The sequence below is a fragment of the Apus apus genome, chromosome 1, assembly GCF_020740795.1.
Source record: "Apus apus isolate bApuApu2 chromosome 1, bApuApu2.pri.cur, whole genome shotgun sequence".
NCBI lineage: Eukaryota > Metazoa > Chordata > Aves > Apodiformes > Apodidae > Apus > Apus apus.
In genome coordinates, this window is record NC_067282.1 from 142541980 (window position 1) to 142564704 (window position 22725).

The following is a 22725-nucleotide window of genomic DNA, read 5'->3' on the forward strand; positions in this document are numbered from 1 at the left end:
GCGATGAGGAAAAAGCATGGCAAGTGGTACAAGTTCTCAGCTCCAGCTTAGCAGGCAGCAGCAGGGGTGGCAGGGGGACCTCCACACCCAGGAGTGCCCCAAGGTCAGTCCTTGGCATGGGTGAGTCTGTTTCTCTTTGAGGCTGGCAAAGTTTTGGGATGAGTACAAACCTATGGCCAGGTAAATGCAAGGCAGGGAAGGTGGCTGAGTAGCAAACGGAAGACACGGTGCCTATAAAGCAGCAGGTCATCAAGCCTCTCAGGAACAGGGCAGCAAAGTGCTACATGGGGACAGCAGGAGCACGGGAGGCCAGCTGGGCTGGCAGCATGTGAGGATGTGTGAGCATGTAAGGTCGGCAGTTTCTGTAGATGGCTCCTCATGTTTAGCATCATCTTGAGGGGTAAGAGTTAGGTCAGTCAGCTTTTTTTTTTTTTCTTTTCTTCTTCTTTTACTAAAAAATAAATCACAAACTAGATCTCTGTAGGCAGAAAGGGTCCCCAGGAGGTGGTGGGAAGGGAAGCAGGGAAGTCTGTGCTGTTTTGGTGCTGGTGGTGTGGCTACACGAGGCTGCGTGAGCCACTGGAGTACCTGCGCCTCTGAAGCAGGGAGCTGGGGGGACAATACTGGTGGGGATGGTTGTAGGGAGGTGGTGGAGGTGGGAGGGGAGGCTGATGGACCAGCTTCATGGGGGTCCCGGGGAGCCCACTGCCCACACTGCGCCAGGGGGTGGAAGTGCAGGAGTCGGAGGTGACATAGCGCGTCAGAGTCTGGTTGAGGGCCGGCTCCATTCGAGCGAGGCACGGCTTGTCCAGGACAATGACTTTGACAATCTGCTGGCACTGTACAAGTGTCCCCGCTGAGGCGGGGTGCGAGGGCATGAGTGCTGTCTCCAGCCGCTCCCGTGGCATGTTAAGACGCGTGCTGGGCTGCATTCCACTCTCGGGCCCCAGGGCGGAGTTGTGCTGGTACGTTTGAAGCCTGTTGTGAATTGACACCTAGTTTAGAAACAGCCAAAGAAGCATTAAATGTTACAAGACTTTTCCCATCTGCTGCTACTGGCTGCCCTGAACCCCGCCACCAGCCGGCCTCGCATGCTGGAGCCCTCCCCCCACTCAAAAATGAATAAAAACAAAAAAAAAATAGGCACAACTCCTGGCTGTAAAGCCCCCCTTGATAGCCCCATTGTCCCCATCTAGGCCTAAGTGCTCCTGTCCTTTCCATCACGTGAAAGACAGCAGGGCTGGCGTTCCCAAATGCCGCGCAACCTTGATTATCCAAATGGCACAGGGAACGCGAGGCACCCCTACAAGTGGAGGCCTCAGTGAATTCTCATGGAAATGAACAGACCTCATAGGTCATGTCCTTGTCCCCACCAGCAAAAAGCAGAGGGGAACCAGACGGCAAGGTTTCAGATAATCGAGGTTGAAAGTTTCAGTAAAATGAAATTCAGTAGCTGAATCTGAGATAGAGAGAGACAGACTCAAGCCTTTCCCAGCTCCCTGCCTTTCTGAGTAGGAAGGTACACCACATGACTGGCTAATCTGTTTACAAAGGAAAAAGCAGAAATCTGACATACTCTAGCAAAAGGCAGCTCCCTCTGATCCACTTGATGGTTTGTCAGTGAAAGGAAATGATTTTCAAAGAAAGAAAAAAGAAATAAAAAATGCCCATCTAGCTCATATGATGATAAAAGAAAATTAATGATGAAATGGCAGCAGATTAGATAATCTCAAAGAAATGGTAATGCTCCTCTGCTGGCAGAGTATTACTTGGGCAGCTGAAAGGGGGAAGGGAAGCAGGAGGTCATCAGGGTCCTCAGAGAGAGATGCTGATAATGGAGTCAAATAAGTGAGATCACTGAGTCCAGTTTGAAAAGGAGGAGCTGGCCTGGAATGGAGGTCCCTGGCAGGGGGGAAGCACAGCAGGAAAATGGTGCTTTCTGAATGGTGGGTGAAGTTCTAGTTCCTCCTGGCAAGGACACTGGCTGATGGAGACCCCAAACCAAAGCAAAGTTGCCGGCTCAAAACAGAATGTCAGTCAAGTGACATACTCCGGGGAGGAAACAAGTGCTTACAGATTGGCATGGCACTTCCAGCTAGGCAAGGGTAGAGGTGGGCAGATGGGACAGCGGGGGTGTCCTGATGGTCTGGCACGTTGGACAGCATTGCCAGCAGTTGAGAAGCTGTGGAGTGGCCAAGCTTCCCATCATGCTGGAACAAGGACAAGCTGTTTGTCCCTACTCAAGCATGGGGGCTGCTGAGACTCACTGCACAGTAGGACATAATATTGTATCACTATTTATTCAAGCAGTGGAACACCCCCTAGGAGAAAACACTGGTTGCTGGGCCATGAAGTACCAATGACATTAGGATACATGAAAGCCATTCTCCACAAGGACACAATCCTCCCAACAGGAATAGGAAATTGGCTGGGAGAGGCACCTTCCTCAAGAAGGTTGTGCCTGTAGGGAAACAGGGTGCTCTTCAGGGAAAAGAAGCAGCATCCACTCCCCACAGAGAAGCTGAACTTTTCAAGTAAATATAATACGATGAGAGGGGAAAGAACTACTTTGGAAAAGGGTAAATTCGGGACAATGGAGATATTCCAGACAGGGAGAGAGTAGGAAGTAGTAGATAAGATTTTCAGTGTGAAGATCACATTTTCCTGTTTCCTCACAGGCAGTGGGAGTTTGGGTGTCTGTGAAGAAACAGGCAACCCACTGGATGCTAGACATCCCTGCAAAGACAGTTGTACACAGGACAGCCAAGCTCCCTGCCTAGGAAGGTGAAGCTCTAGGGAAAGTCTCTGGTATCCAAAGGCCATGCTTAATCCCCTTCAAGGGGGGAGGGAGAGACAGAGCTGCAGAGATTGTGCAGGAAAGCTGGGCTGCAGGGAATTTGCATGTGATGCTGCATGGAGTTAGCATGTCAGGGAAGTCTTTCGTGGGGTTTTCAGTCTCCCCATAAGCAGTGGGGTGGGTTAGTCTACAGCGTTTGGGAGCTTGGTCCATGAGGGATGTTACAGTTATAAAAACGGATTGAAAATGCTTTGAAGTTTAGTTTGGATTTGAAAGTTGTATTACCCGTCCTAGCAGTAACTTTTAATTGTATCTCTGGAAATTGGTAAAATTGTCAGTCTGGCTGGGGAGGCATTGATTAAAACCTGAGAAAAGAAACAACAGAGAATGTGAGAAGAGCTGAAGTGAGAGAGAATTACTTACCTCAGCTGCTCTGCACTCTACTTACCTCCACTGTGCTGTCCGAGACCTTCTCCCCCAGATCCTTCTTGCCTTTGAAATAGAACAAAATCTTTCAGTCAGGAGATCTGTATCTCTAACAAAGAGCTGGCCCTTATAACATGGACTGGAAAGCTAAAGGGAGAGGTACAGGGCCCAATAAGACTCTTCACTGCACGAACAAATCCAGACCCTCTTGCAACCTGATAGCTGCTGAGTGGGGCAGGGGGAGACCCCTTTGGGGTCCTATCCTTAGGTCCTGATCTCACTGGCATTCTAGTGAGTTGGCAGCCACTCACCTCTGCACTTGATTTTTGCTGGCATACAAGCCAAGGCATGAGTGGACACAAAGCCTTTGATAACACAGGCTGGTCCAAAGTGTTGGGTGAAGAGGCTGGAGGAAGCTGATAGTGCAGTTACTGTGCTGCACCAGTTCATGGAAGAAAAAGTAGGCCACTTCTCAAGATGTTACCTCTGCTCCATAAGTAATGCCTCTTTGCTAGATGTTACAGCTACAGACTGGGTAATGAGACTTTAATGGCTTTTCTAGGGTATTTGAAGAGCACATATGTCCTCATATTTTCATTATTTGCTCAAGGCTAAGGGAAATTAAAAAGCTGATAATTTCTTTTTGCAGTTATTCTCACAGGAATCAATGAGAACATATTTGCAAAGGCAGCATTGCTTGATGAAGAGAAGCTGGGTTTCCTCTCACCTGTTGGAGAGCCCTGCTTAGACTGCAGTTCCATCTGGGCTCCATTGGTCCTCAATGCGAGAGTCTTTGCCCCTTGTTGTTTCTCCAGCTCCCCTGCAAGACAGACATACAAAAGTGAATGAGGAGAGGGATGTAGAGAAGGACACCAGCATAATGAAGGAGCAACATGGGAGGTCTGCAAGGAGAATTAATGCAAGAAAATTACAGGAGTGTCAAGAAGAGAGGGAGAGACATACAGCCAAGAAAAAAACCAAACCAAATCAAACCAAAATGGGAACTGGAGACTTGAGGTGTCCAGGAACTTGTATATCTCCACACAACCTTCTATGTATGATCTGTGTTTATACACAATAGGTTACTGCTGCACAGGAGGGGACCACTGATGCTGAGCTACTTTAGCTCCTCAGTTTATATATTTAAAAGCCATCAGAAGCTCCGTGGACATCTAATATGTGTAAGACCGGTCACAGAGGGACACAGTACAGACATTCCTGAAGTGAAGGACAACTCTGCTGTACCCCTCCTGTACTTCCCAGCTATCTACAGATCATATTTGCATAGTCAAAGGAGTATGGGAGTATAGAAGAGTCTTCTGGGTCTGACAGTCTATAAGCTTCACTATTCCAGCCCACTGTATCATACACCCTGCTCAATAAGCATCATAAGCAGTTAAGTTCTTCCATTTCTCCTGCTGGTGAGTGGTCACAGAGTCTGACAGCTTCTTCATCTTATTGGTGAACACAAGAACAATCCTGTGCAGAGCTGTGCTACTCATCCCCTTTCCCACTGTTCCTGAAGAACCCATTTCCTTTACGCTTTCTCCCTTGTAGACACATGCAGTGTGATGGTATTGGAGTGTGAATTTTATTAGAGGTCCTTACACTCGATTCTTATCTGCTCCAGTTCTGTCACTTCTGCTATTGACTCTTTCAGATCTTCCACAAACTTCTGCATTTCCTCAGCACCCAGAGCACAGAAGTGTAGTATCTGTTTCTTCTCTGAGCCTGAAACTGGTGTCACCAGCGTGATGCCATGGGGGTAATCTGCAAAGATGAGTCAACAAAATAAAGAGATGTTAGGCATTCTTGCTGGAGCAGTTGACTGCTTTGGTACAGGACAGAGTCTTTCCAACCAGACTTCAAAAGAATGCCACAGTTAGACTTCGTGATACTGCAAACTGTAGGACCCTGCACACTGCAGCTCTCCAAGGGAACAGGACGGCCAAGCCGCAGCAGCAAGGCAAGTGCCACCAGCACCACAGAACTGCCAAAACCAGAACACTCTAGCTCTTAGGTACACTTACTGCAACATTGGCTCCCGAAACCTGAGCACAGAGGTAGGACTGCAAAGCCCTTCTGAATCTGTGAAGGAGTAAATGTATATAAGAGGCCAATAACACTTTTTCTCCTGTGGGAGATGCAGCAGGAAAGGTTGGCTCCTGGAGTCAAAGCCAGAACAGCCATTAACATCCACAGTGGCAGCACTTCTCCCCAGTCTCTACTTCCAGCAGCAGAGAGCATGGCAGGGATGTTAGCACAGCATGGGCAGGGAAGTCATTGTGCTGTGCAGAGAGAATGGAAAACAGAAAGAGATGAGTTTGTAGGGCTCCACTTAGTACTGCTCAACAGGCAAAACACATGGGAATGTGGATGAGGGGACATGTCCTCAGAGTAAAGACATCACAACAAAAGGCCTTGTGTTTTAAAGATCAGGTTGAGTGCAGAGAGGTGGTGCCTGGATATTCAGACAGCAGAAGCAGGAGAATGAGAGCATGCAGAGATCTTGCTTCAATGGTGACTGGAATTTCTCCATCTTTTTCTCAACCCTTTTCCTCCTTCCGTCTCACCTTTCTCTACATTTAATTTCTCTCTTCCCCTGTCCCTCTTTCTCTTCTCCTCCACTGTTCCTGCATCTGCCTTCCTTCCCCCCTTCCCTACTCTTTTCCTTCATCGGTCTTTACCAAACAAGTCAAAGGACCAACTTGCTATTTGCTGCCAGCCCTCAGCTCTCCCTGTTTGTGTCCCAGGCCCCCTTTCCCACCCTGTGCCCATCTCATCTGTTCAGATCATAAGCTCTTTAGGACGTCTGCTTTTCTGTCTCTGCAGGGGACTCCTGGGATAATCACAATACCCCTGAAAGCTGATCACAACTCTGATCGTGCCTCCTGGGGATGCTCAGTTATGAAGGATTCTTTTGTACATGCAGGAATGTGCAAGACTCTGCACGTTTCAAAGGGTAGGGGAGAGAGTGACTCAGGCTGCCAAGAGGGGGAGGATGTAAAAAACTTAGGATAGCCACAGTGCTGCTACAGTCTTCCTTCCTTCCAGCATGTCCTGTAGGTGCTAACAAAAAACACCCAGTGGGCATCAGCCATGCTTGCCTGGGACTGGTGTGCAGCCCCTCTGACTGCACCAGCAGGAATCCTGCCTGTTTCTGGAAGTCCTCCAGCACACAACCAGCCTCAATCATGACACATCATGGCTCTATTCCAAGACCATCAAGGTCAGGCTGACTAGGGCTGGCCTCTCGCCATGCTTTGGTGGGTGCTGTTCCAAGGGCTCCGCTTCTGTCTTGGGAAGCTTTCAGCAAGGCACAACATGGCACAGCGTGGGGAAGCAGCAGCAGCACCTGAGCCTTTATCAGTGTCAAAGGTAGAGGTGGGCATTGTGACTGTGGGCATGAGAGGAGAGAGGCTAAAGTTGGCAGCAGCAGTTTTGTCAACAAGGTTCTCCACCTACAGTTGGCTCCTGAGAGTTCAGTGAGATGTATCTGGGGATTGATTCCTTCATTCCTCCCCACTAGTGCTCTCTCTGCCACCATGACAAGCCAGACCCTTCAATGAGCCCTTCTGCAGATGCTCAGACCTAGCAGGAGGTGCCAGGAGCCTCTTCTCATCACATTGTACCTGCATGGTGGTCTCCTCAGCACCCAGCCTCAGTTTTCTCTCCTTCACTTCTAACCCTGATGTCTCTTCTGATACAAACTGGGTGACACAACCCCCTCCCTCCTTCTCCTTCTCCCTGCCAAAACCGTCCAGACACCCAAGGAGCAATGGACTTACATTCATTCTCAAAGAGATGGAACTGCATCCCTAGTAGGCCAACCGACTTGCAAAATGTGTACGTTGAGGAGCTTTTCTTCTTGGGGCAAAGCTTGAGGATCTGTTGGAGGGAGAGATGCATCATTGGGCAGGCATCACTGGGGAACAGTGAGGCAAGAACAATGCCAACTGCTCAAAGCAAAAATGCTTTTTGCAAACTCAGAGACTAACACTTGGTGACTGACAGGCTCTTTGCCCAGGAAGCTGTTTGGCATGCTGCACTCGTAACTACACTTCTGAAATTTTGGATGCATAGCCCTGGGGCCCATTCAGCTCTCTGTCTCCCAGGAGTGCTGGCTTTTTGAAGGCTACATTTCTGATTTTACAAGGGTAATTTTTTTTCAGTGAGGGCAAGATCAAAAGGTGAAGGGAAGCCTGTCAGAAATACTTTAAAGAGGGGAAAGAGAGCATATGTCAATGCTGCACTGCCCTTAACACCCACAGCACTAGTTCTTATGGATCTGATTTACCCCATGGAATAGAGGAATAGCAAAGAGCAGACCCCCTCCCCAGGTTCATAACTGTCCCAATGGGTGAAGAGGAACAGGTGGGGAAAGCTCTCTTGTCCTCCGCTCTTACAAAAGGGTGTGATTTTAGCCTTACATTTGCAACATCAACACTTTTAAGAGCAGTATATGCTTTTTGGGTTCCAGTAAGTAGTATCTACTCTCCTACAGCCTTTTCAATGTTAGAAGGCAGTGGTTTTAAAGTGTCTAGCAGGAAAGATTTTAAGTGTCTGGGAGGCTGTGTCTACTGTAGTGCAAACAGATGAAGAAATTAACTTCCCTTTCATGAGATGAACCTTCCTGCTGGCAAAAGCATGAGAGTAGTGATGTTGCTTCGATGGCTGTGGGATGTGACAGCTTGCTTTTTTAAAGCGTTAGAGGAGTTTCAGGTTTGGTAGTTTTTTAACAGTGAAGGATCCAAAACTGTGTCTTACAATATTGATGGACAGTCTGTCCTTAGAACATGGGGGAAATGGATGTTGCAGACTGATTTTGTATGTCTTTATAGAAATCAGGGTGGGTTTTTGTTATTGCAGTTCCTAATTGCCAGAGCACACTCACCACCAGCAGGTCATTGAAGAGAAAAACTTCCCTCTGGTGAGCTGCCTGCTTCTGCACTTTGTTGACATCAGTCACTTCATACAAACGGCTGCAGCAGACCAGCCGGCGATGGGGCACCGACAGAACCTGCAGAAGACCCACAAGAGCGTGCAGGGGCTGAGGGAGCTGCCACTGTGGGTCTCCCCCGCCCTCAGCTGGCACAACCCTGCCCAGTGACAACAGCACAAACCAGTTCTGCCCACTCTGCCCACTCAAATAATTTCCTCACCACCACTCCTCACCATGACTGCTGGAGTAGTATCAGAGAGAGCTATGCCTCTGTGATCTGGATAAATCAGACGAATGGGACAGGCTATGGGCAACCCTCTTCATCCTGTCTTTCTATACTTCTGGCTTCCAGTCACTGGGTGACTGTTCATCCTCTCTACCCTCACTGGACATCTGCAGGTTTCCTGGGCTTTGAGAAATTATTCTGCTCATTTTGGGTAAACAGGATGTATGGTTTTGCATTACAGATCAGTTACTGCTGAAGAAGCAGTCTCTGCATTTGAGGGTCTCTCAACCCCAGCAGTCCTTAGGGAACTCATTAGAGACAGGTGAAATTGTTTTCTATGACTTTGCCTTCTGCTTTCTGCACCTTCAGAAAGCCTGAAAGGTTGAAACACTGAAGGGCTATCACTGGAGCTTTGGCAGGCAAGACCTGCATTGGCAGGAAGGACCTGCAATGAGATTCTTGGGCAGTCACTGCACCAGATATTGTAAACTCAGGCCAAGGAGATTCCACACCCCAAAATTAGGAAAGAATGAGCAGAGAAAAAGGTGTTTGGAGAAAAAGGAGTGAATTAATAAAGACAAGTAAGGAAAGCATTACAGAAGATGAGTAGGGGCACAGAGGAAGAATGCAGAAAAGCAGACCAGTGAGGGAGGTGGGGGTGAAAGGGGTGAGTGGGTGCCAGAGGGGTTATGGCTGCTCACCGTTTTCATTCCAACAATGGACTTCTCCACTTTGGTGACGTAAGTCACATGGTCCTCATTGGATTTTAGCTCCTTCTGCTGGATCCTCTCATAGATCCCTACCACCAGCTCCCGTGGGATGTCAGCGCCGTCATCCACCCCTGTCAAACAGAGAACATGTTGGGCAGGCTAGGCAGAGAGAAAAGGAAAGGGAAGAACCAGTGGTCCCTGACAGGAGACTGCTGCCTCTGCAATGTGCAGTGCTGGGAAGGCTGAAGGGCAGTACTTTGCTTTAGGCTCTTTTCTTTCTTGCTCTAACACACCTAATGCGCCAGTACGAGAGACTGGCATCTCTAAGGCCAATGCAGAAGATTTCATTATGCCTTTGCTCTGCATTGTGGCTCCTTTCCATGTGTTCCCTAAGGTTTTATAGCCACAATTTAACATTCATATATTTTGGGCCACTCAGCATCAACCCCTGCATTGATTTCATATCATCAGAAGTGCTAGATGTAGAGAAGATCTATAATGGGATCCAGCTGCTCCCCCGCCTATGCAAGCATCAGCTCTCCTGTTTGCTTGGTGGCCTCCACCATTTTGCTTCAGTGCTGTCTCCTAGGAGTAATACTTTCCCATTACTCTGTCTGTAATATCTCTGCCCCTTTTTTCTTCTACATCTCCTTAGATAACTCTCAAAATTTTGCTGTCTGCCCTTGCAGAGCCTGGCAGAAAAGTTTTCTTTCACCTTTGCCTGAGTGAAACGCTACAAATTAAACTGCCAGTTTTTCCTCTGAAGTGAATTCCATCAGTCCTTTTATATTGATTTTCTCTGCTTTCCCTCTAGCTGCCTGGTCTGAGATGTACTACCCTGAGTGAGGTAGGTGAAGAACTGCTGAGGAACAGGGAGGCATTGTCATCTCCAGGCTCCCTCATCCACAACCTTGCAAATGTAGCCTGGATACTCTTTTTTCAAGCACAGGCTTGGTGAAGCTACTGACCTGGACACTGGCCTGCCAGTAAGTGTGGAATGAACTGTCTCCCCTTGTCTGCAATAGGGTTACATTCACTCACTCCTTTTACAGACATGAGGTGGGTGATCCTCATGCTGGCTGAATTCATTGTGATGTGAACTGGCAGATTTTCAAGCAACTCTAAGTGTAAGTTAACATAAAAAACCCTTTTAAGTTAGTGCTATCAGCTGTGATACCAAAAGGGATGATGGCAGGTATCAGCCCTATCCAGTATCTCAGGAAATAACTTGAAAGAGGGCCTCAGTGTCACATTATGCCAGTTTAAAGTCGCTGACAAATTGGGGAAGGTGTGGGAGGCTGAGACAACACTTTCTGAACAGCAGTCAGGACAAAGAAACAAGTACGAGGAATCCACAGAAATTCAAAATCTCTACAGGGATTTGCACTGGAAAAACTTTGAGGGAGCTTCATCTGAATTGCAGATGTGCAGTAAGAGACACTTGGAAGACGGGTGACTGAGGATGACCTAGGAGTGAATATGGCTGGGAAATCAGGCAAGAATTTGTCTAGACATGATGTAAAAAAGGCCAAACAACACTAAACTGCATTAGCTGAAAATAAGGAGGAGGCAGTGGTTCCATACATTACTACATTGTGACAACATCTGAAAAAGTGCTTTTAGCAGCCTGTAACAAGATGAGGACTGACCCTGAAAAACAGAAGAAAATTTATTTGGGAAACTGATGTATCAGAAATTGCAGAGGTAATGTATGCACAAACTCTGTCAGGCCTACGGTTACAATAAGTAATTGCAAGCAATTAAGAAGGGGAAGATTTAGCCTCAACAGAAGGAAAATGTGTTCATATATTCCAAGAAGCAAGGAGGGGAAGGGCTTATTTAGCACAATCCAGCAGGGTGTAAGAAGGATGGAGCTGAACAAAAGGAAAATGTAATACAATGGACTGCTTCCAAGCAGTGAGATCTATTAAAAGATGAAATAGTCTCTCAAGGAAAATGGTTGATTTCTGAGGAGGCTGGGCAGCTTTCTGCAGCAGACAAAGCTTAGATTTTTCCCCTTCGCCAGCATTCTAGAACACATCTCAAAGGGCCTCCATGTCTGGCTCACAGGGAGCAGCAGCAGCTCTGAAAAAAGGCAGCTCTACTAGCATTTTGCTGCCTTCACCTAGGCAGAAATTAGAGCAACAAGAGGGCAAAATAATCAAAGCAGGACCCTCACCTCTCAGATTGCGAATGAAGTCCTCCAGCATCATCTTCCTGTCGGGCTTGATGTTGGGGCTGTACATGTCCGTATTGAGGAGGATGATTGCAAAGGCCAAGATGAAGATGGTGTCCGGGTTGTGAAACTGCTGGACCACATCTGGGTTACACATGCAGTACCTCTGGCTGCAGCAGGAGGGATGCACACACTTAACATGGAATACCAGAGTCCTCTGCTCCAGGGTGGCAAAGGCTTCATTACAAATGGATCAAATTCCTCCTTTCACTCCACCCATCACACAAATGAGAAGGAATGGACTGGTCTCTGAAGGCAAATTTACCCACCAATGGCTGAAGCAGGCCAATGAAGCTTCAGCCTTCTTGCCCTCAGGAACCAAAAGAGCAAGTGAGACTAGAGAGGACTACACGTATATGCCACTATGTAAGGATATAGTATAGGAGATGTCTACTCCAGCCTGCCTTGCTAAGGGCAAAGCCCTCCTCTGGATGCATCAAGGGAGCAATGCAGCACCCCTGCAAGCCCCAGTGCTGCTCTTCCTGTGAGTCACCAATGAACAGGTTGTCCCCTCCTGGCAGACAAGTCAGGACCGGCCCTTTGTGTCATTCATGCCACAAAACATCTGAAAAGCACATGGCTCTGCTGCAGCAGCTGCACAGAGGACTCTCTGCTTCAGAAGCCCCTCCATGATCCCCTTTTTTTTGGAAGGGAGAGGTCCCTGGCCATTCACCCCATGGCTACTGCATCTTTTCTGCCTTGGGTGTGCTCTCTGCTTCCACCCGGTTGCAGCAGTGGGGCTGCAGGGTTCATTCTCTTACCTGAAAGCCTCAATTAGCCGCTCGACCTTCTGCGCCTCCCCTTGCACGCGGATGTGGGCCTGGAATTTCCGCAGAGCTTCATCCAGCTCCATGCCTGAAAAGTCCATCTCATCCACCACGCAGCTGTGGGAGGGGGACACGGCTTTCATCAGTACCTCCTCCCGCAGAGTCCACCAGGCAGCCTCCTTCACCACAGTGCCAAGGCTCAGTTCCCAAGGGAAATAACATGGGAGAGACCCTAAGACATCACTACCGCTGCCCAGGTCATACTTAACATGGGTGGTAATTTCAGACAAGATTCCTGCATTGTACAGCAGGTGAGCAATTTTTCTGCCATATATAACCATATATATGCGTGTGTGTGCATAGACACCATGAGAGAGAGAGATATATCTTATCATACCATATACAATATATTTACATGTACATATTCAGAGAAAGTATATAAGTATATGCATCAATATTTATCTGTATCTATATACAGATATCTAGATATCTAGATATCTAGACATCTACAGTGACATAGATATTTAGATCTGTATCAATGCCAATATTAATATAGATCCATCTATTTCTGCCTCTTCCATTCCCTTTCCTGCCTTTCTCCCTTCTGGAGAAGACTCCGGGAAGAACTCATAGCAGCCTTCCAGCACCTGAGGGACCCTACAGAAAAGCTGAGGACAGACTTTTTACAAGGGCATGGAGTAAAAGGCAAGGGGGAATCGTAAAGTGGGTAGACTTAGATTAGATATTAGGAAGAAATTTTTTAGTGTGAGGGTTGTGAGACACTGGAACATGTTGCCCAGGGGAGTTGTGGATGCCCCCTCCTTGGAAGCGCTCAAGAACAAGTTGGATGGGGCTTTGAGCAAACTGATCTAGTGGGAGGTGTCCCTGCCCATGCAGGGGGGTTGGAACTAGATGATCTTTAAGGTTCCTTCCAACCCAAACCATTCTATGGTTCTATGATCACCTGGAAATCCTTGATACATTGTCCATTCCTCCCTCCCTTTCAGCACATGCACTTGTTCACTTGTTCACTACCCACTTATCCATCCTTCTTTGATCTCTGCTCACTGGGATGTTCCTTCACTTGTCCTCTCCTCACCTCCATTTCTGTCCAATGCACATCCCCATTTGCAACCCATACCTTCTTCACCACTCTTCACTCCCACTCAACCACTGCAGCAATAGCATTCATTATGTCTTTAAAGACCAGAGCCAGTTCAGAGAAAACAAGAAATGGAAGCTGCTGTACAGAAACCACATGGCAACATCAGCTGGCTTGTAATATCAAGGCTGGATAAACCTCTGCCCATGTAGTCAAACATCAGGAGCCCTCAGCAATTCATTCTGCCCAAACGTCTATTCATTTTACACATTTCTACATGTCCCACACAATCTTTTCCATTTCCACCATACTTCAGTGCCATGCTCCCCTGTTATCTGCTGGAATCCTTCACCTTGTACATCTGGTATTACTTTTTCTTTCACAGTGAGGCACTGCACACTGCTAATTCATAGCCAATTTAGATGCACAAAAAGGGGGATGTCACCTCTCTTGTTTCCAACTAAAGTATTCTCAGCTTATAATTCCTACTATTATGCTCCAAAATCTATGACTACAGTTCTTTTTTTCTGTATTAATAAAATAATCTAGTTCTTCTTGTTTTGATCATTTGAAATGAGAACACCTTCCCCATGTGGCTTCAACACATTTGCTTAGCTTATTCATACCTTTTGTGTCCTGCAAGCATTATTCAGAAGACCAGACTCAGAAAATTCTGCTCATAACCTCCCTGAGGCCCAGATTCCCATTTCAGCAGAATATGTAGGCACTAATGGCATCAGCCAACTCTCTCCCCTGTTTATGATTCTGTGGCTAATTTCTCTCCCTTCCACTATCAACTAACAATTTCTCATGTCAAATGTTTTGCTGAAGTCTAGAATTACCTTCTGCATGACCCTTGTCTAGAAAACCAGTTATTTTAACAAAGACACTGAATTAATCTACTCTCCGCTGGCTTTGGTATATACCATTTACCTTCCTGCCTACCTGTCTGCCCTTATTCTTTCCCATAAATAAACTACCAAAGCTAACATTCTATCTGACAAACCAAGAAATTCACAACTGCCAAAATCCCATTTTCTTCAAGCCTTCCTTAAATATAAAGTCACTAATTTGCTGATCTTCAGTCATATGGCATCACCTTGACATTACAAGTGTATTAAAAATTTAAAAAAATCCTATTTTCTTCTTCTCTATACCGTGGGTACTAATTCTGTCTCCCCTCTACCCCCTTTAATTCTTCCTCTGTACTGTGTTTGCTTTGCTTTCTCACATTGTAAATTAACCCCAAATTTAAGGTTGGGAGGAAATGTTTCCCAAAACAAGTTGTCTGGTACTGCATGAGGAGTGGTGCAGGGAAAACAGAGGGGGAGAGGATTAGCTGTCCTCTGGATCCTCCCATTTCCTAGGATTATCTGGATTATTTATTAAAAACCAAAACCAAAACCAAAACCAAAACCCCCTAATAAAGGGATGTGCCATCATGTTTTTTTTTTTCTTCTTCCTTTCTGTGATAAACTGGAGATGTGACCATTGGTCTTTTCTATCATGCTGCAGTTTGCTGTAGGCTGTTCGGAAGTGCTTTGTGAACTAAGCTGCTGAATGCCATGAACAGTCTTGCTAGAATAAATATCTCTTGCAAATAAGTAAGGGACAGCATTCAAATGCTCGGAGACCTCTTTCCATTCCTCCATTCCCTTATTGTTTCAAGAGCTGAAATATCATTGCTTAACTGGAGTGATAACCACAGAATAACTTTTCAAGAGCTCTGACTGAACATAGAGTGGTCAGGATCTTCTAAGGCTGGAGTCGTTAAAAACTCAGCTAGGAAATGTGGGCTCTTTCCCTGCACTAAGCCCATATAATCAAAATGTAGGAACAACTGGAGAGGAGTGAGGACAGAGAATCAATGGGGCTGCTCTCATAGGAAATCGTACATGGCATCTTTTCTTTCCTCTCCAAAAGGTGGACTGCAGAAACACAAATGGTTTCTGGCAACAGCAAAAATCTCCTCTACTGGACTCTCTTCTTTGTTATTTTTTATTTTTCTCGTACTTATATTCACATGTCCCTTGGGCTGACATCAAGGCATTCTGCTTCTTGAAATTTATCTTTGATAGTAAAAAAAGTTTTTCTCTGCTTAGTTGTTACTGTGTTCACAGCTGCAACCAGCTCTGTAGTTGGACCTGAGTTATTACTTTTTAATCCTTTTCAATGCATGATACTTCTCACCATTGACCCCAATGATTTTGCTGTTATTGTCTGCTTCCAGACATGTGACAGCAGAGTCCTCGTACTCACCAGTGAGACCTGCTGAGGTCACCCTAGTCACCCCAATCCACCTGCATTAAATCATGTGTCTTTCGCTCACTCACTCATTGATCAATCCTTCCTCCTCCACACAGGCTGCTCTAACACATCTTCCAATTTGTGTACAAATCTCAAATAATATAGTCAATGCCCTTGATACAGAAAACACTGAACATTTATTAGGACAAGCAAGACAAGGCAGATGTTTATAACTCTTTTCAAACTCCAACAGGCATTGCTACATGCGTAATGCTCAGCTTCTCCTTTGAGAGCTTCTTTCACGGACTGACAGATGCGGGTTTACTTTGTAAATTATAAGATGAACTTCTGGGGGTCCCTTCCATTTGCCTTTCAGCCTAAAGAAACATGCCCCTCTGTTGTGCTTCCTGAGAAGAGTTGACTAGGCAGAAGTAACAGTTTAGGAAGAAAGTTTGCCTGAGCCTAACAAAGCCTGTGCCAAAGACCCGAGGAATAAGTCCTAGAGGAGCCATCAGGCATGCTGCTACTTTTTGTTGCTAGACAGAGAGAATGGTGGATCAAAGTTGTCTAGTGGTTTTTTTGAGCCAATTTTACACAGCGAAGTTCATTCAAACAGCTGAAGAGCCTTGTGCCATGGGACTGTCATGTTCCTGCTCCTCCTCTAGGCGACTACGTGTTTGGTTGCCTTGCCTGACCTCAGACTCCTTTACAGACTCTCCTTAACTTTCTGAGTGCACTGCCTGTGTCAGAGCTCCTCTGAACTGCAATGCAACTTCTTTTTGTGAAACCAGAGCAGGGACGTCTTTTCTTTCCGAGGTAGAGACTCTGGAAGCTGACATAGGACATCTTGGCAAGCATACTGCAAAAAGTACATGCACAACTGCAGAAAGCTGCACACCAGGTGCCAGGATGAAAGGGTGACGTCCTGGTTGGATCATTTTGCTCAGCTGTTTTGTGTGTGGTGGCCATGCTGCCTCCTAGGCTGCAGGGCACAGATCTCCCCAAAAGGAAGTGGACATAGTTGCATCAGAGCACAGGATTTAGCACAGGGCTAAGCATGGTAAAAAAGCCTTGTGGTAGAAGGTTTCAATGAAGGCAGGAAGCAGCTGTATCTTGTGGGGCTGGGATCTGCTCACCCAAGCATTATGACCTATTTTCCAGCTTTTCTGCTCAGGTGACAATGCAGCAGGAGCTGGGCTGCAACTAAAAGCATTTTTAATGAACCTGTAGTCCATATTCAAGGAGGGAGCAAGAGGGGAGGCAGACAGGTGAAAAGTTTAAAACCATGAGGCACAAAGATATTAACTAAAAACATCCCTCTTTTCAGCTTCCCTAACCTTACAAGCTTTCTGAAGATGAATCAGTCTTAGGGTGGACTGCAGCTCAGCTCCTTGTGAGGAGGCTGCCGTGCACATGTTAACTGAGGCTCACAGAAGAAGACTGAGCAGGACTCACTGATCCCTTGCACCAGCAGGCACGGGAGTGGGATTGAATCCTGCCCTCCTTGTGTGAGGGTAGTCCCTATAACTGACACCCGGTGGCCCACACCAGTCTTCCCTTTCTGAGAGGGTTCTGCACTACGTTGCCTCTCCACGCAGGGGAAGGCCCTACCCAGCCTTCATCTTCCCCTCCAAGGGACGTTGAATGCCACTATTCCCCTGGGCACCTAAGCAGGTTCAAGCTGCACCTTTGGCCTTTGTAAGCCTGGCATGGGAAAGCTGCTCTTGTTCACAAGTTTGATCCATGCCACAGCTCTGCTTGCAGCAGCAGGTCAGAACTGCCTAACACATTGTTCCCTCTGTCCTGCTTCCATCACATCTTTATTGCTCCACAACACAAGCTGCAGCACTGTACTACTCTAACCCTCCTGTAATCCGAGTCCCCTGTTGATCCTCTGTAGTGTCCTCAGTGAGAAAGAGCAGGGACGCTAGTTTGGGATGACCTGTCAAGTTTACTCTGCTGGTCCAAGAAGAATCTAAAACTTCATTGAGAGACAGCCTCTTTACTGGGCTCTCAGCTCTGCACTTACACTCCTAAGAGCAGCTTTTCTCTCCCTGACTTTCCATGAGAGAAAGAGAAGACAATGTAAGCTTGACAGACAGGAGAGCTGCTCACTCACAGGGAGAGCATGCCTAACAACATCTTACAGTCTAACACCAACCAGCCACTGACTCAGCACAAGGTCTCCTCTGCTTGAAACCCTTGCACCCTTTCTGGTGCAAGTGCACCAGGGCAGCCACTTCTGCACTTCCAAGCCCCATGACCTGAACACAAGCCACCCGGTACCAGCAGCACCACCAACGTCATTCATGGCATCACTCACATTATCTTGTCCATGAATTAACTATAAATGGAAGCAAATCCTGAGTCAGAAACAGGTGGAGGGGAAGAATGAACTAAAGTGAAGTATGAATGAAGGAGAACAAAAGAAACAAAAAAACACAGAATGAAGAATGAACAAAAAGAAATAAACACTACATCCGAGAATGTAATACAATAGAGAGGAATTAAGAAAGGATGCAAGAATGATAATGTGTCTCATATTAAAAAATACATATTAATGCCTTTGCCCCGACTTTTTCAAAATAACAAAATTATTTTTCTGCAGTACTTGCCAAGAATATTTGATAAAAACTGCTCAGTAGCAGATCAGTGCTTTAATGGCCCAGCCTACCTTGTTGCAGCTGGATTCCCTGAACTGGGAGACATTGAAACCCTCGGGTAGGTCCCCAGTGACTCCTCCCAGATGGCTGCAGGGCAGGTTGTGGAAGCAGATTCCCCAGGAGGCTGGATCTTACTGTGGGATGCTCAATCACAGCCAGTGATTGTTACTGTGGGATGCTCAAAATTGCTTACAGATGGGATTTATCCCCTGTAGCATAAAATGCCTAAAAGCTAGAAGTCCAGCCTAAACTAGCACCTGGAGAAAAGCAACACTCTTGAGAGCCCTCTGTCTCTCCATTGACTAAAGGAATTCATAAATTGATGGAAGACATTAAACTTAGTGGGGGCTAATAATAGGTGAGATAAATCCTACTTTTGAAGATTGAAGTCTTTTCTGCAAGAGAAAATTACATACTTCGTCTGCTGAAACAGACAGGCCTGAGCAGTTTAGAGTTATCAAAGCATGTGTGCCAATTATAGTCAGATACTGTTGAAAATCCCCTGCTCTCTCCCTTGTTCCTCTAGCTAGCGTGTATAGTTACTTGTGAGTTATCCAGATACCTTTTCTGGTGTCCAAGAAAATCAGTTAGAGGTTTAAAGATAGAGTAGGAAGATGGAAGGGACACTAGGATACCAGGGTGCTCAAGCCTCATACTGCGCTTACCCTCACTCACCTCCCGGCCCATGTACGTAAAAGAGGCTTTGCAACCAGCATGACACTTCCCTGGAGTTTTGCATTTCCTAGATGGACAGTAAAGAAGGATCATCTTCACAGTGCCACTGTACACTCCTCAACTCTGTTGCCTGACTCCAGGCGTAGGCAGTGGTTCACTTGTTTGTCAGCCAGCACAGCTTTGGTACCTATGGAAGCCAAGGGAAGTTTGTGGAGTATATAGACTTATGGCTGAACTTGCAGCTGAGTTTGGAGTTTGTAACCTGGGCAGCTCTGCCCCGCCTCCACATGCACAAGGGAGGCTGACATTTTGACAGATGTTTTAAAAGTTGTCCTATTATTTATTCATGCTATTGAGTTAGTTCAAGCTGGCTGCAACAGAAACAATGCTTACAACACACAATTCTAACACAGGTTTTCACATTGAGTGAAAGCTAAACTAACACAGCAAGTGGCATCAATAATTGAAAATGCTTTTGGGAAGGAGAAGATGGGTCAGGAAGGATCCAGGGCCAGGTCTGGAATGGGAAAGAGCAGAGACACCTTCCTGTGCATACAGGCTTGCCCACTGCAGGTGGTCAGAGCCTGTCCACTAGCTACTGCCCGCTAATGGCCAACTTGCCTGGGCACTTGAGCCGGCCAGGACTTGCTTCTTTTTTGCCAGGGTTGTTTTCTTCTGCTCACTTGGGCCACAAAAATTAGTGTGGCATTGACCAAATTATGTAGAAGCTACTGTAGGAGTTATCCTGTCTGCCAAATGCTCTCCAGGGAATACCATGTACCCTAACACTGGCTTGTGAAGTGTGGGTAGATGTGGGGACTGCGAGACAGCCCTTGTAGACTCTGTTCTCTCAACCTGTGCCAGTGTTCCTGAGCTAGTTTGATTGGAGTTGGATGGGGATGGGGAATGGGAACCAGACTAGGTCTTGAACAGTTCTGAAATGCCAAAAGGCTTTGAGCTACCTCTTGCTCCCACACAAATCTGCTCAGAAGTTGTGACTAGCCCTTGAGCTCCAAGTGCACTAGAAATGCCAGCACACTATACTACACTGCCAGCCCTCATCTTCCTGCAGCATGGTCAGGAAAAATATCCTGAATTATAATACTGGGCCAGGATTTCTCCAGACAATGTCTCATTTCCAGGCATGTTACATTGCTAGGTGTGCAGCCATTGCCCAGCCAGCTCTCACAAGCATTTGATGAAAATTTGTTTACAAAATCCTACCACCCATTGCTATCCCCAAGCTTTGAACTGACACAGAAAGAGAGTGAAATTACCTGCAAACAGCACAGCTACAATGAGCTGAATGTGTGTGGTTTTTTTCTTTCCTGCTTTAGAACATTTTGTTTACATTTTATGTCTACTTTTATCTTTGCCTTTAAGGAAGACAAATCAGCAATTTATTGTGAAGAGGGGAAGGCAGCACAGATTGTTTGTGCAATAACATAATCTGTTGCCTGGAGAGATTAGACACAGATATGAACCCCAAATTCAGACTCAGTTGCTTGATATATGTCCATGTACACATAGTCCATGTCCAGGATATGTCCACATACACACAACCTCAACAGCTCAGTTCCCATCATTGAGCCCTGCTTTCTACATCTGTAAATAGAAGCATAGAAATCATAGTATCATGGAATCATGGAATGGTTTGGGTTGGAAGGGACCTTAATGAACATCTAGCTCCAAATCCCATGCCATGGGACACCTTCCACTAGACCAGGTTGCTTAAAGCCCCATCTAACCTGTCCATGAAGTCTTCCACGGAAGAAGCATCCACAACTCCCCTGAGCAACCTGTTCCAGTGTCCACCCTCACAGTAAATTATTTCTTCCTAATATCCAATCTAAATCTACCCACTTTCAGCTTAAAACCATTACCCCTTGTCCTACCACTACACACCCTGGTAAGCAGTCCCTCCCCAGCTTTCCTTTAGGCCCCTTCAGGTACTGGAAGGCCACTGTTAAGGTCTCCCCAGAGCCTTCTCCAGGCTGAAGAATGCCAACTCTGCCTGTCTTCATAGGAGAGGTGCCCCACCCCTCTGATCATCTTTGTGGCCCTTCTCTACACTTCCTCCAACAGGTCCATGTCCTTACATCGAGGGCTCCAGAACTGGACACAGTACTGCAGGTGGGCCATCAGGAGAGCAGAGAGGGAGAATCACCTCCCTTGACCTGCTGGCCACACTTCTGACGCAGCCCAGGACACATTTGGCTTTCTGGGCTGTAAGTGCACATTGCCAGCTCATGTCCAGCTTCTCAACAACCAACACCCTCCAGTCTTTCTCCTCAGGGCTGTTCTCAATCCATTCTCTGCCCAGCCTGCATTTATGTTTGGGATTATGATGGCAGGATCACTCCTTTGAACATTTTGGAGTGCTACATTGAGAGGTGCAGTGGAAACTGAGAGTAATCAGCATGATGGAGTAGGGCCACCTGCTTTAATGGCCTCCTGCACCATGCAGAGACAAGACAGGCAACCACAACATAGCAGCTCCTTGGCATTGAGGCTGGGAGGCAGACACTAAGATTTGCAATAGAGACTGTTTCCAGGAACTGCTGACACAGTTTGTAGTCACATGTGAGGCCAAAGAACATGATCATTTGCAGGAATGACACCAAATATAGGACTACAAGGAAGTCCCAGCTTATTGCTATTGCAATATTTCCCTGTCTGTGCAGAGACTAGGTTTGGTCTCCAGCAAAGTATCTGTCAGGGGAAACAGCCCACACATTGCTTGCTGGAGAAAAAGAGGCAATTACTTTTAATTGTAGCTCTCAGCATGAAGAGACTGGAGAGAACACGTGTCTCAGTGCTGGCCAAATCAATACTCACACAGTATATTAAAAAAAGAGCTAGACCAAAGGTCAGGTACTTGCAACAATAAGCAGCAACAATTGCAGCAGGAATAAATTCCTGAGATTTGGACCCAGATTTGGCTCTTGAACTGGCATCCTCCTGTCTTTCCCTGGAGTTCAAGGGGTGTTTGTATTGGATTTAGGGTTTCCATCGTGCTTAGTTAAAGAGAAATCACTGCCAAAATTCAAGGGAGATGGAGAATATTTTCAAGAATGGGACAATATAATAGAGGAGCCAGTCCAAAAGACTTCCTACCTGAAGGAAAGGTAGCTTTCACTAAGAACTGTGCTTCTGCCTAATAAAAGAAAGTCCCAGCTGAGTGCTGGTCATCCCTTGAAATGGGTCTCTGAATGACCTTGTTGCCCCCTGATGACACAGGTCCCATCACCCTGCATGGTAGCCCTCACATTCACATTCTGGTGCAAACTTGTCCTGCTTTCACTGTAACAGTTCCCAGGGTGGGAGAGGTGGTGTCCCCTGTTTCTGATGTCCCTTTTTATCATTATAGAGTACTGTGCTTTCTCCTTTTCCCTTATCTGAAGTAGATCAGAACCAAGGAGGAAACAAAGGCACATCTTCAGGAGAACTTTGTAGAGTAGGGATGATGGTTGGACTTGGTGACCCCAAGGGTCTTTTCCAACCTGAATAGTTCTATAACTCTATGATTCTATGATCTCAGTTCCCCAGGCCTATCTTTGCAGAGAGCCTGTCATCTTAGAGCAACAGGCAAGATACTTTTCTTCTCAGCACTTCAGACCCTACTCCTGCAATGCTTGGGGCTGACAAGTTAGCAACGGTTACAGTGCAGAAGGCAGAGCAACAGGCAGGAGCTGAGGTAGTATATTTCTCAGGTAATCACAGGATTTTCCAGCCCAAATTGCAAGTCTTGAAGGAGGAGAGAGGTGTAGGCTGGGAGATGCATGGCTTGTGTGACCAGGAGGGTGTAATGGTGAGAGAACTGAAGGGAACAATCCAGCAAAGGCAGGGAGGAAATGTGAAATCTTGATCAGAAAAGGGACAGTTCAGCCCACTGGAGTTTTTGGAGTGGGGAAGTTCTTCAGTGCTCGGTGAC

At 46.6% G+C, this 22725-nt stretch overlaps 1 protein-coding gene across 3 annotated transcripts in view; it reads right to left on the reverse strand.

Annotated features, from left to right (window-relative positions):
- Positions 1-313: 313 nt before the first annotated feature.
- Positions 314-22725, reverse strand: part of IQSEC3 (IQ motif and Sec7 domain ArfGEF 3) — a 100323-nt gene continuing 77911 nt past the window's right edge. The window contains exons 4-13 of one of the 3 annotated variants that reach the window (XM_051641790.1): positions 12099-12221; positions 11281-11447; positions 9093-9232; positions 8118-8243; positions 7012-7111; positions 4832-4993; positions 3951-4043; positions 3246-3289; positions 3083-3162; positions 941-978 (exon numbers count right to left, since the gene is read on the reverse strand). In XM_051641790.1, coding sequence (XP_051497750.1) covers positions 3088-3162; positions 3246-3289; positions 3951-4043; positions 4832-4993; positions 7012-7111; positions 8118-8243; positions 9093-9232; positions 11281-11447; positions 12099-12221 — 1030 coding nt within the window. In that variant the 3' untranslated portion in view covers positions 941-978; positions 3083-3087. Of the gene's footprint in view, positions 996-3082; positions 3163-3245; positions 3290-3950; positions 4044-4831; positions 4994-7011; positions 7112-8117; positions 8244-9092; positions 9233-11280; positions 11448-12098; positions 12222-22725 lie in introns of all 3 variants that reach the window. The other 2 variants (XM_051641782.1, XM_051641773.1) reach the window with 2 other exon arrangements.